The 11611-nt window shown below is 33.9% G+C and overlaps 1 protein-coding gene across 3 annotated transcripts in view; it reads right to left on the minus strand.

Moving 5' to 3' along the window:
• Positions 1 to 636: 636 nt before the first annotated feature.
• The window catches only part of LOC128016028 (solute carrier family 12 member 5-like), a 90172-nt gene continuing 79197 nt past the window's right edge, over positions 637 to 11611 (minus strand). For 2 of the 3 annotated variants that reach the window (XM_052600344.1, XM_052600342.1), the window contains 9 exons: positions 11575 to 11611; positions 10355 to 10524; positions 10132 to 10263; positions 9375 to 9482; positions 8938 to 9063; positions 7733 to 7950; positions 7602 to 7616; positions 7386 to 7519; positions 637 to 6746 (listed from right to left, as the gene is read on the minus strand). The exon at positions 11575 to 11611 is cut by the window's right edge and continues 159 nt beyond it. In XM_052600344.1, coding sequence (XP_052456304.1) covers positions 6655 to 6746; positions 7386 to 7519; positions 7602 to 7616; positions 7733 to 7950; positions 8938 to 9063; positions 9375 to 9482; positions 10132 to 10263; positions 10355 to 10524; positions 11575 to 11611 — 1032 coding nt within the window. In that variant the 3' untranslated portion in view covers positions 637 to 6654. The remainder of the gene's footprint in view (positions 6747 to 7385; positions 7520 to 7601; positions 7617 to 7732; positions 7951 to 8937; positions 9064 to 9374; positions 9483 to 10131; positions 10264 to 10354; positions 10525 to 11574) is intronic. The other variant, XM_052600343.1, reaches the window with a different exon arrangement.

The following is an 11611-nucleotide window of genomic DNA, read 5'->3' on the forward strand; positions in this document are numbered from 1 at the left end:
TAAATGCTAATCTTTGGATTCTTCTATTCACCAAAGAATGCTGAAAAAAATGTACCCATCTGTTTTAAATATTGATAATCAGCAAATTAGAATGATTTCTGAAGGATGTGACAGTAAAGACGGAAATAATGATGCTGAAAATACAGCTTTGATCACAGGAATAAATTACATTTTAAATAATATTCAAATAAAAAACTGTTATTTTAAATAGTAAAAATATTTCAAAATATAACTGCTTTCGCTGTACTTTGCAGGCTTGGTGAGCAGAAGAGACTTTTATTATATTGTAATGGTGTATATATATATATATATATATATATATATATATATATATATATATATATATATATATATATATATATATATATATATATATATATGCTGGAATCTCAGTTAACAGTCCTGCTCCACGTGACCTTATATTAAATCAAATCAATTCTGATTAGCCTTGCTGTTTAAAGGTAAGCAAAAGTTGGCATCTTTAAAACACCATTACTAGAATGTGAATCTATTTAGAGAAGTATAAATGTATTTCATTTAGAGTGGAAGATCATAACTCTTACCATCTCTGCTCCAAAATCTTGACTTCTGTCAACATTTTCATGTGACAACGTTGCACCAATAAACCAATAAATATTTCAAAAGAACTGACTTTAATGTTTGTTTCAATATTTTATAGCAATTTCAGTGCTTTAGCTGACAGTTTTCACAGTAAACCTCTTCAGAAATGTATTTAAATCACAACCAAGTCTTGGAGTCTCTACTAATGAGCACATGATATCATTCAGGTGTGTAGTATAAATGACATCCAAATGTGGACCAGGATTAAGATTTTGAGCTTTTGAAAACCTGCTCCGAATGAAGACTAGATGATATAATCCATTATAAAATGGTATTCGTTTATTGCATTTTGTGCTGACAATTCTATAAAGTGGAATGGGAGTTTTGTAGAAGCCATAGAGATAAAGCATTTGAAATGTAAGATAAAACTACATTATTTTCTTTATGTACCATGAAACACAATAGATTATATTCATTTTTAATCTTTTTAAAATATTCAACTTACACTGACACAAAAAATAAACACCTCAACACTAACTAGTTCTGCTATATTTACATGAGCACATCTGCTGTGTGTACATCACTGTACACACACACTCTCTCACACATACAACTGAAAAACACACTAATATGACCATAAAATCCCAGAACAGAGAAAAAAGGGAAAAAGAAAATCGGCTTTTCTCCACTACATTCCCTTTCAAATGTTCATACAAAGTGTTTTCATTTCAAATGAATCAAAAACAAGCCTGAGGGATTTTGTCATTTTCCATGTAAAACTAATGTTCTGATCTAGAATTAATTGCGCTATCGTCTGCAAACCGTGAAATCAGTGAATTGCCCAAAGCGAGTGATTCAATAACTCCTTTCAGAGAAGCAAAGCCAAGACAAAAGTAGGATTTGGTTAGTATATTTTTCTCATAGTCGTCTCAATTTGTTTACTTACAGCTGTGCTGTAAAAAAAGCAATAAGCCGTCAAATCTGCTTTTACAATCAAATTAGTAGGGGACTTAAAAAATAAAAAATGCATATGCATTTTTAGAGAGTCAAATTACATGTATTTTTGAGCTATATATTTTTATATTTTAGTGAATAACCACTTTAAAATATTGCGTCCTTTTAGCTTAATTTGTGTGCTTGAAATCGGCCCTAGAGTTAAAAAGTTGATTTTTATGATAATATTAAATAAATAACAAAGAAAATATGCATAACATAAGCATTGCACTTTTTTGTTAACATATAGCCACTCATTTGTGTGTTAAAGTACAAACCGGTGTAAATGGTTTTTACTGCTAAACAAAACAAACCCTCAGGTTTCTTTTTAATTCATTCAGAATGACAGTAGACTAAACACATACCCAGGTTAACATAAATAACTTTGGTAATCAGTTCTTCTTTAAATAAATTAATACACTGATAATTGTAGTAAAAGCTAAATGGTCTTCGCCTTGGCTAAACTATCTATAGTAAAAATAGACTTCTTTAACCAATCAATATTCATTCACACTAAGATACTATTTGAAACCGTTGTGTACAACAAGAACACCAAACATCTGATAAAAATAACACATTTACAATTAAAAGTACTGAAATAAACTGGTGTGAACATAACAATCAGCTCGTTCAGGATAATGTGCATGCGTTGAACAGGACAACGGACCCAGGTCCTGGCTCTATTTCAACTGGTTCAGATGGATTTGATTCAGATTTCAACATTTGGACTTTCACAGAGCTTCACATGTTCATCGCTCACATGCATGAAGAGCTGCACAGTTTCCACCAAAGCTACTGGAATGTCAAGCAAAACAAATAACACGCCTTCTGGTGACTTTAGAGGTAAACGTCATGGGAGCAAACTCTCAAAAATAAAGGTTTTTAAACTTTATATTCTGGTGCTTTAAAGAACCTAGAAACCAAAACCGATCTGGGGTGCGTTTCCCAAAACCATAGTTGCTAAGTTAGCAACTTTGTTGGTTGCAATGCAATTTCCCATTGCAACTATGGTTTTGGGAAATGCAACCCTGATCTGAAGAATCAGCATAACTTTTTCAAACAGCAAGAACCTAAAATACAGCGAGCAACCTTTATTTCTAAGAGTGCAGGATTAATCCAATTAAGCAAGATTTCCAATTTTTTTTTGTTTTTCAAGAACATCCAGTGGCGTGGGTCAAACTTCAGAACCGAGTTTAGACTGTTATTCAGAGCCCTTTTTTTCCCAAGATGTGTTGAATGCCTCAGTATTCCTTGGCGAAGGAATACACATGATTTCCTTTATGCTACACACAAGCCAGGTATTCATTGAGAGATGTTGAAGAAAGGAAAAAAGACTGGGAATGTGATGAGTCCACTGTCAGTTTGAATAGAGCCAAGCCCAGCAATGGAAGCGCTTGTTTATAGTCTTTTTATACTGTGATCACATTAAAACAGTGCTTGTAGGTTTGGAAATGACATAGGGATTGAAAAGTTGGAGGAATGGAAATGTCAAGAAAGTGTTACCACATCAACTCAGTGATTCGTATTAGAAATATATCTTTTTTAACATCTATGTATACTCTTTTCATCATTAATTACAAGAAATGCTAGAAATTCATGCCAAATAAACAGCAAACACACTTTTTTTTTGTTTTACAGCATAATAAAATCAATCTTCAGGTAGTATGCTACCACAGCGAACAAAACTGTCTGGTCTTCGTTGACGTGGCCCTACGGCCGATGCAGTACACACTCTCGCCACAAGAGGCATCAGTGCCGAAATGGATCTGGCATGCTCATGATTCTGGCAACCCAATCGTCACTGTCGCCATTGACTTAAATAACGTAAACTTGTATAAAGTGCATTTCTATCTCAGCCACCATAGAACAGATGTGACGCACACTCTAGCATACAAAGCATGCCGATGAACTCTACAAGAAGCAGAATTGTGGGCAAACTAGCAACTTAAAATCTGCCGTACATACTGTTTTCTGTGGAAATCAATATTGCACGTTACCATTGAAAACAAAAAAGTTGTTTATACCGTGTGTACTAAAAGCATCCTAAAAAACACAACAGGGAACGACAACCCTGTAGCTACAGTGTCTTCAGAGCGATATTATGTACAAAGCCAAAAACAACGCACAGTATCCCGCCACTCTAAGTGTATACCTAAGAATGCTAAGTTAAACATTTTGCCGTTGAGTCGCGACAACAATCTGAAAAAGCTGCCTTGACATTATTCCAGAAACTGCTCTTTTCACATTTACGAAAATTACATTTTTACAACACACACCATGCAAACGAAGCGTATCATAAGTGTTTGTTAAAAAAATATCGTTAAGTGAACCTATTGTCGAAACGTCATCAGAGGCTCAGTCTACGCAGGCAGTATTATGTTAAAAACTGCGTCTCGTTTTGACGCACGTTTTGCGTTTTGTTCAGATTCAGTGAACATTGTCGTCACTTGAAATGGAAAATAAACAAAATAAAACATGTTAAAGTTGATCATATAAGGCTGAAGTCGTTTTCAATACAAACGTTAAAAGTGGTATGCAATCTCAGCATCAACACCTCCCCTCGTTAATATGCCTTTAAATATTTAATCTTTCGCTTTATGTACACGCACAATCCATATCTATTCATACACTAGCAGCAGCATTCATATCTTATGAGAGGTTTTGCCATGTTTAAACATAGAATAATCAGTACTATCTTCATAAACTACTGTATATACTTTCTTACCAGTGAGATTAAAGTTTTATATATATATATATATATATATATATAGTGTATATCTATATATTCGTGTTATATATATATACGTATATTTGTATGTGTGTGTATGCAGTTATTGGTATTTCTGCTAAAGAAAAAGATTGTATAAAATAGCCTATATCTCTACAAAAATAAATAATGCAATGAATATATGATTTCCCAATTAATGCTCTAAAAAATACACTTTCTGATCTATTTTTCTATGGTCAAAACATAATTTTGCAAACAATCTCTGGTTAATTTTGCATCTCAAATATAATTTCGTGATTTGGTTAATGCATTACAGTCACGCTGCATAGAGTTCAGATTTCTGGGTGCTATTTAATTTATAATGCTTTATAACCTTTGCTGCGTTCACGTCACGTCAGAATTACTGTAATTACCAAACGACAACCGAAAGTCTATTCTGAGGTGTTTATGGACTCAGAAATGATTAGTTTCTGTGGTGACGCCCCCAAAATGGATCCATATGCAGCTTTATTGATAACGACAGCAATCTACTTCTTTAAAATCACACAAATTCACTTCTTGCAATTGCACAGTAACAAAAAAATCACATCTCAAAAAAGCATGCAACTACTGAAGCCGCTGCCAATTCGGATGTTTTTATATAAAGTCTCTCAATTATATAATTCAGAGTTTCCAACTTTGACACGATGTCACAGTTAAAGAAATCAAGTTTCAAAGTTAGAAACTTTGAGGTGAGTGCAGCATTTGTGTTTAAAGTGACATTGTTATCAATATTGGTTTCTATTGACAATTCACATATTCATTCACATGGCACGAGTGAAATCGAAGTTTGGCAATACAATCAGATACTATAATACTCTATATATAGCTCTGTGACTTTCCGGTGCAATATAATATAGATTTTGTCGATGATATAGCTAATCCATACAAATCTGTCTGTAAATGCAACAAACATAGAGGATTTCTTTATAGCAAAATGGGGAAAAAAATAAATAAATGGGTAACTTCCATTTGCTCAAGGATGCAATTTGCTCATTCAGTCACTCACACACACACACACACACACACACACGTTCATTTAATGAATCCACAGACTCATTAAATCATTTGTTACACAGTGGCTGTCAGTGCAGTTTGAGTGCTTTTTGGGGAGGGGAGGTTCGGTATAATACACTTCAAGCTGCTAAAGTGAAGCCTGTAGCCACCCAAAACACCCTGACCCTGTAAGACAACAGCGTTTCTTCACCAGAATCTTCGGTTATTTCACAACATAAATACTACACCGATATTTAATAATGCCTTGTACACTATTTACACTACTTCAGACTGGCTGAGTACTTTTTTCATTTTTTTTTCTAGCTCGTTCTTTTGTTATTTACAGTGTCGGTTGCACCGATAGACTCTCACTCGCTGCTTTGCTGTCAAACAGCAAGTCGCACGCCCTGCCAGCCTTGTTTTTTGGCACATATTGTGACTGTATTTGGCAGGGGGGATAGCAAGGAACAAATAAAAACATGGAGGAGGTTGATGAGACAAAACAAAAACAAAAGACGAACCCGCTTAAAGTCAACGTGAAATGCCGTTCGCAAACCATTTTACTTCAGTGATGCAAGCATTCAGGAAGATAACCAAAAAATGGAAGATAGATTTGATTGGGGGTTAAAAAACAAGATGGATTGGATATGTTTCAGAGGTTTTCAGGAGCAATTTCTATATTTTGATTATAAAAACAATTCTTTCTTTGCAATAACATGCAATGATGTTTTTTCTTTTTTTTAACGAAAAGTAAAAAGGTCTAAGTTTCATTTCATGCTGACTTTAAACTTCACATTTCACAGTTCACATTATAGCATTAACTCATTATTATTTCACATTTGACCAATCTGCAGACCAAAGCGATCGAGCTCAAACCATTAAAATCTTTTCCCAAGGTTGTCAGTCTTTTCCAGAGCAGAAGTATTTCTCTGACGTAGTTTTGAACGTCGAATCCTTGTCGTTGCACATTCTTTTCTGGATCCTCTTCCTCGAAACAAATAAATAAAATCAAATAAATCCCAACCCACCCACTTCTCCTGATTGGGTGAAAGTAGTGATTGACAGATAATGTAGGAAAGCTACAGCAGACGGGGCATTGAACAAATACCCACTGACATCAACAGTGCACTTCATAGAACAGTGAAGTGTAGATCACGTCCATCATGAACGAGAGTAACGCCAAGAACGATGTTTGGCCAGTGAGAGCTTGGCAGACCAGTAGAATGGGATTTTCTGTTGGACGAATGACGCTGGTTGATGGAAGGGAATTCTGGGATATTGCTTGGGCCACACTGGGGAAGGAGGGCAAATGGGATGGGTCGAAGTCGACTAGTTTCTTAAGAGTAGATGGTGATGACCTCGCGACCTCCACCACGCACGAGGAGGACCCGGTTGAGACCTTCGGTTAAAACCTCCATGAATTCCATGTCTGATTGATAGTGTCAAGGAAATGAGATCATTTGGAGTATGTACTATATATGGTGAACAGTATGCAAATGTGTAAAAAAACAAATTGGTGTCAGTTAGTGTGTCATGCTTACCAAGGCTATTGTGAAATATTATTACAATTTCAAAAAGTTGGTTTCTATTTGTACATGTTGTGAGTCAAAGCTGAATTTACTCCAGTCTTCAGCGTCACATGATCCTTCAGAAATCATTCTAATATGCTGCATATAAGAGACATTATTAGTGTTGAAAACATGGTGCTGCTTAATATTTTTGTGGAAACTTTGATACTTTTTTATTTTCAGGATTCTTTGATGAACAGAAAAGTACTGCATTTATTCCGAATAGAAACATTTGTAACATTAGGAATATATTTAAAATCACATTTGATAAACTGAATGTATAATTTCTGGTTAAAAGCATTCATTTCTTTCATTAAAAATAAAGTCATTTCCCATAATGCAATGCACTCTATGTGGCCATCTAAAAACAAATGTTATTTTAAAATCTGTCTTGACCCATTATTTTTTTGGACTACCAAACTGGAATAAAAATGAATAATAACCATAATTTTCTAAAGGAAGACAACAACAAAATAAAACACAAACAATAATCAGGATACAGTTCTCGTCGCCGCTCCTGTTTTTGGGCGGTCCGGGCATGTTGAGCAGGACTAGTCTGGCCTCCTGGGATTTCTTTACGATAACTTCATTGAGTCTGAGTGCAGTGTGCATGCGCCTCAAGTTGGACTGGTTTCTAAACACAAAACCATCAAGCGTAAGCTCATAAACATTCATCAACATCAGTGTGAACGTGCATCACTGACAGAGATACTCACAGATTTTCCCACTCTCTGTGGCATGACAAAAAAGGAATGAAAGACGAGTGTAAAAGCATGCAATGCAAAACTGAACCTGAATTCAAACATGTTTTTAAATCAAGTGATTGTTTGGTGCATGCTGCACTCACGGTTTCATGTTGAAGAGGTCTTTGATGGCCTCTGGTGTCGTGGCTCCTATAGGTTTGGCTTGCTCTCCATCACACTTGGCTTCGGTCCATGTCATCTGAACAGCCGTGCCGGGGGTCTCTGCATCTGCGCTGGGGGACTGCGGTGTGGCAGGGGTCGGTGGGTTGGTACTCTGGTCATGAATGAGCTGTTCCTGTTGGGATGTGGACACAGGGACAGACTGAGAGGGCAGGACCGGCACAAACGCACATATGGAGAATGTCAGGGCGAAAGAGAAGGAAAAGAAAACATTAATGTTCAGATTAAAAGAGTTCAAAAATTAAAATAATTTTAAATAGATAAATCATAAATTATGATGTAAAAATAATAAACAATGAAATTAAATGAGATTATGATTACAATCACTATAAAATGACGATGCTTTATAATTAATATTATATAATAAATCATTATTAAATTAAAAATTACTAATAAAAATAAAATTTATTGATGATTACTTTCATTTTAATTATATTTCATTTTTTGAGATTACAATCACAAACTGACAATGCTTTAAATTGGATAATGGTTACACTTTAGAACACATTCACAGTTAATTTTCCCTCCATAAACTGCTAATTTGCTGTTTATTAATAGTTTGTAAGATAGCTGTTAAGTAGAAATAAAATATGACATTCATATTTGCTTTATAAGTACTAATAAACAGCTACGAATATGCATGCTAATAAGCAGCTAATAATAAGAATTGGTCCTTACCAAAATAATTAATAAATATAACATGACAAGTAATTTATTTATTGACAGATTATTTTCATTTTAATTATATTTCATTGTTTTGACTTCTGGAATTAAAGAATTAAAACACAAGTTATGAAACTAAATAAAAATGCCATATTAAAATTAAATGTATGCTCAATAAAATTAAGAAATAAATGTAAAATAATATATATAAATAAAAACAATAAATAATGATACAATTAAATAATTAAAATAACATTTATTATAACTAAAAATATTTAAAATAAAGGACTTTTGAGAGAGAGAGAGAGAGAGCGCTGGATTCTGCCGTGTCCATTACTCTGAAAGGCATCACATAAACACTGATATCAGACCAAACGCTGAAGCTGAGATCACAGCATCAACACGAGCGATGTGGCCATGTTATTGCCATATAAGATGAAAGCTGGCTCGGTCCGTCCTGCTGTACCTCCTCTTCTGGTTTCTCCTCTTTTTTGCAGGCCACCGGTTCCTCAGTCACAGTCAGATGGGTCGTGACAGCGGCCGGGTTCTTACGGCGAATCGACCCGCGAGAACTGTCAGTGATGCTCTGGATCTGAAGGGAGAGGAACGGTGGTAATTATAATGAGAGGCCCCGCCCACATGCAGTGATGTCATGCATAATGAGAGCCAACATCCAGCCTTGTTGTTATTTTGCATTATATACTGTGATGTAATATTATTACATCAAAGAGATATTTTCCATAAAGTACAATACTGAAGTTAAAGTATTTTTACTCTTTAGTATGAAAAGTATCCAAGCCAAACATAAACATTGCCGGGTTTAAACGAATCGAATGATTTTGACATTAACTTTGATGCACGGCTTGGTAAAGTAACGTGTGTAGTCTTAAGCAGAGGTTGTACCTCACGTTCACGCTCAGTCTTGGTGAGGTTGATCTGCTTCAGGATCTGAGATCTCTGCTCCATCATCAGGGTCTTCTCATACGTGTACGCGGAGATATCGCTCTCATGCTGAAGATACAGTTTAAAATTAAGTTAAAAATTATATTGCATTATATATATATATATATATATATATATATATATATGAAATTCTTATCATTTGGAACAGCCTTTACTGAATATTTTAACAATTTTAAAAAATTATATATATATATATATATATATATATATATATATATATATATATATATATATATGGGTGGGTGTGTAGACTGTATTCTTAGTTATTTAATTCTAAAACTAAGTTATTAACAATTCTTAATGTAATTCTAAGTTATTAATTTAAAATCAAATTTATTTTCACACACACATCCAAAGAAAAAATTTTTGGAGTAAATGTTTGGCCAATATTTAGGCTCTAATGTTGTCAAATATTTTAAATCCATAAACGGCAATCAATTGGATTTGATCATTTGAAAAATGATAGCAAATATTATAAAATGTTACACTAGATGTTTAACACAGCATCAGTTTTTGGCCAACTTTTAAAATATTTATTTCAATATTAAATATATATAACCCTGGTTCATTTCCGACCTTGATGACCTCCCCTTCATTTCTCAAGAAGATTAAGATTTTTAACTTTTCAACTCAAATGTCATCTGGTCCCTCTCTCTAACCTGCGTTTGAGCACGAGTAGTACAAGTGAGTGCATTACCATCTCCACCACCTCCACTGCGGCGTCTATGCGCAGGTGATACAGGAAGGTGGTCAGGTCCTTCTTCATCTGGATGCTGTTATCGTCCATCTGGGCAACAGTGAAGATGCGCATCTTGCACTTCCTCCAAACCTACAGAACATCATCCACAGATATCCACATGTGAGCTGCAGTGACCTAGCTACACGTCATTCTGAGAGAAATGAAGCGTTAAGGCGTGCACCTTGTGCTGGCGGAGGAGGAAGGGCAGCAGCATCAGCATGCCTCCATCATGAACGATCCACCAGACGTCAATGTGACCCTCTGTGAAACGCTCTCCGTTTGACGGGAAGGCAGAGATGTTTTTGGGCACCATCAGGGCTTTACTGGCAGCAGTGGTTTCTCTTACCAGCTCTATAATGAAGACACGTTTATATTTCTTACTTACACATATGAATATATTATTTTTACTGATTTGAGACTTTTTTTTGTTGGTGTTTTATAATGTGAAGTTGTTTTTGCACTGATTTCAGACTTATCATTAATTTCTTATGCATAATCTAGTTATTCAGCTTGTATCCATTAAGTTCCAAATAGAAAGAAATTTAAATTCTTTGTCGAATTAAATATAAATCTGAAGTATTAAATACAATTAATAATATTTAATAAAAAACTATATATTTTACTTCTTGTTGTTTAATATTTGAAATTAAATTAAATTAAATTATTAAATTAAATAAAAAATATTTAACAATACGAAGTAAAATATACTATTTTTTTATTAAATATTATTAATTGTATTTAACTCTTTGGATTTATATTTAATTCTACAAGGATCTATGAAGACTATTTTTCCATCACTGATCCAAAAGTAAACAGGAAAGTTGCTGGTCAAAACTTTAAATAGATTAATTGTGTACGATAAGACCAAGAGAAAATAAATAGAAATATAATTAGGAATATATGTATATTGACTTACAATTATAGGAAAAACTGAATATTATAATTAAAATTATAGTTTAAATAAAAATTTGAATTAATTTATATAAACGTGAATCTATTTTGTATGTGTTAATATAAATAAATGTACACTAATAAATATGCATATTGACATATGTAACAATAACTGAATAAAATAAATCAGACCAGAATTGCAGGATATAAACTCAGAATTGTGAGGAACAAACTGAGAAAATTTTGAGATGGTAACACAATTCTATTTGTGAATTTTTTTATACCTCACTTTTTTCCCTATTATTTTTCCTTATTTATATCTCACAATTAGATTTTATTTATATTCCACTATTCTCAAAGCTGCAAAAAAGTGTGATTAGTGAAATATGAACTAAATAAATAACTGGAATTATCCAAGTCTTCAGGCTTATTTGAAAACCTTTTGAGGAAAGTAAAGCTTCAATGGTTGTTAATCTTCATCAATCATCAACCTTTAGAAATGTCTCTCACCGATGAAGTTCCTCCAGCTCTGATGATCCTCGGCCTG

The sequence above is a fragment of the Carassius gibelio genome, chromosome A6, assembly GCF_023724105.1.
Source record: "Carassius gibelio isolate Cgi1373 ecotype wild population from Czech Republic chromosome A6, carGib1.2-hapl.c, whole genome shotgun sequence".
In the NCBI taxonomy this organism is placed as follows: Eukaryota; Metazoa; Chordata; class Actinopteri; order Cypriniformes; family Cyprinidae; genus Carassius; species Carassius gibelio.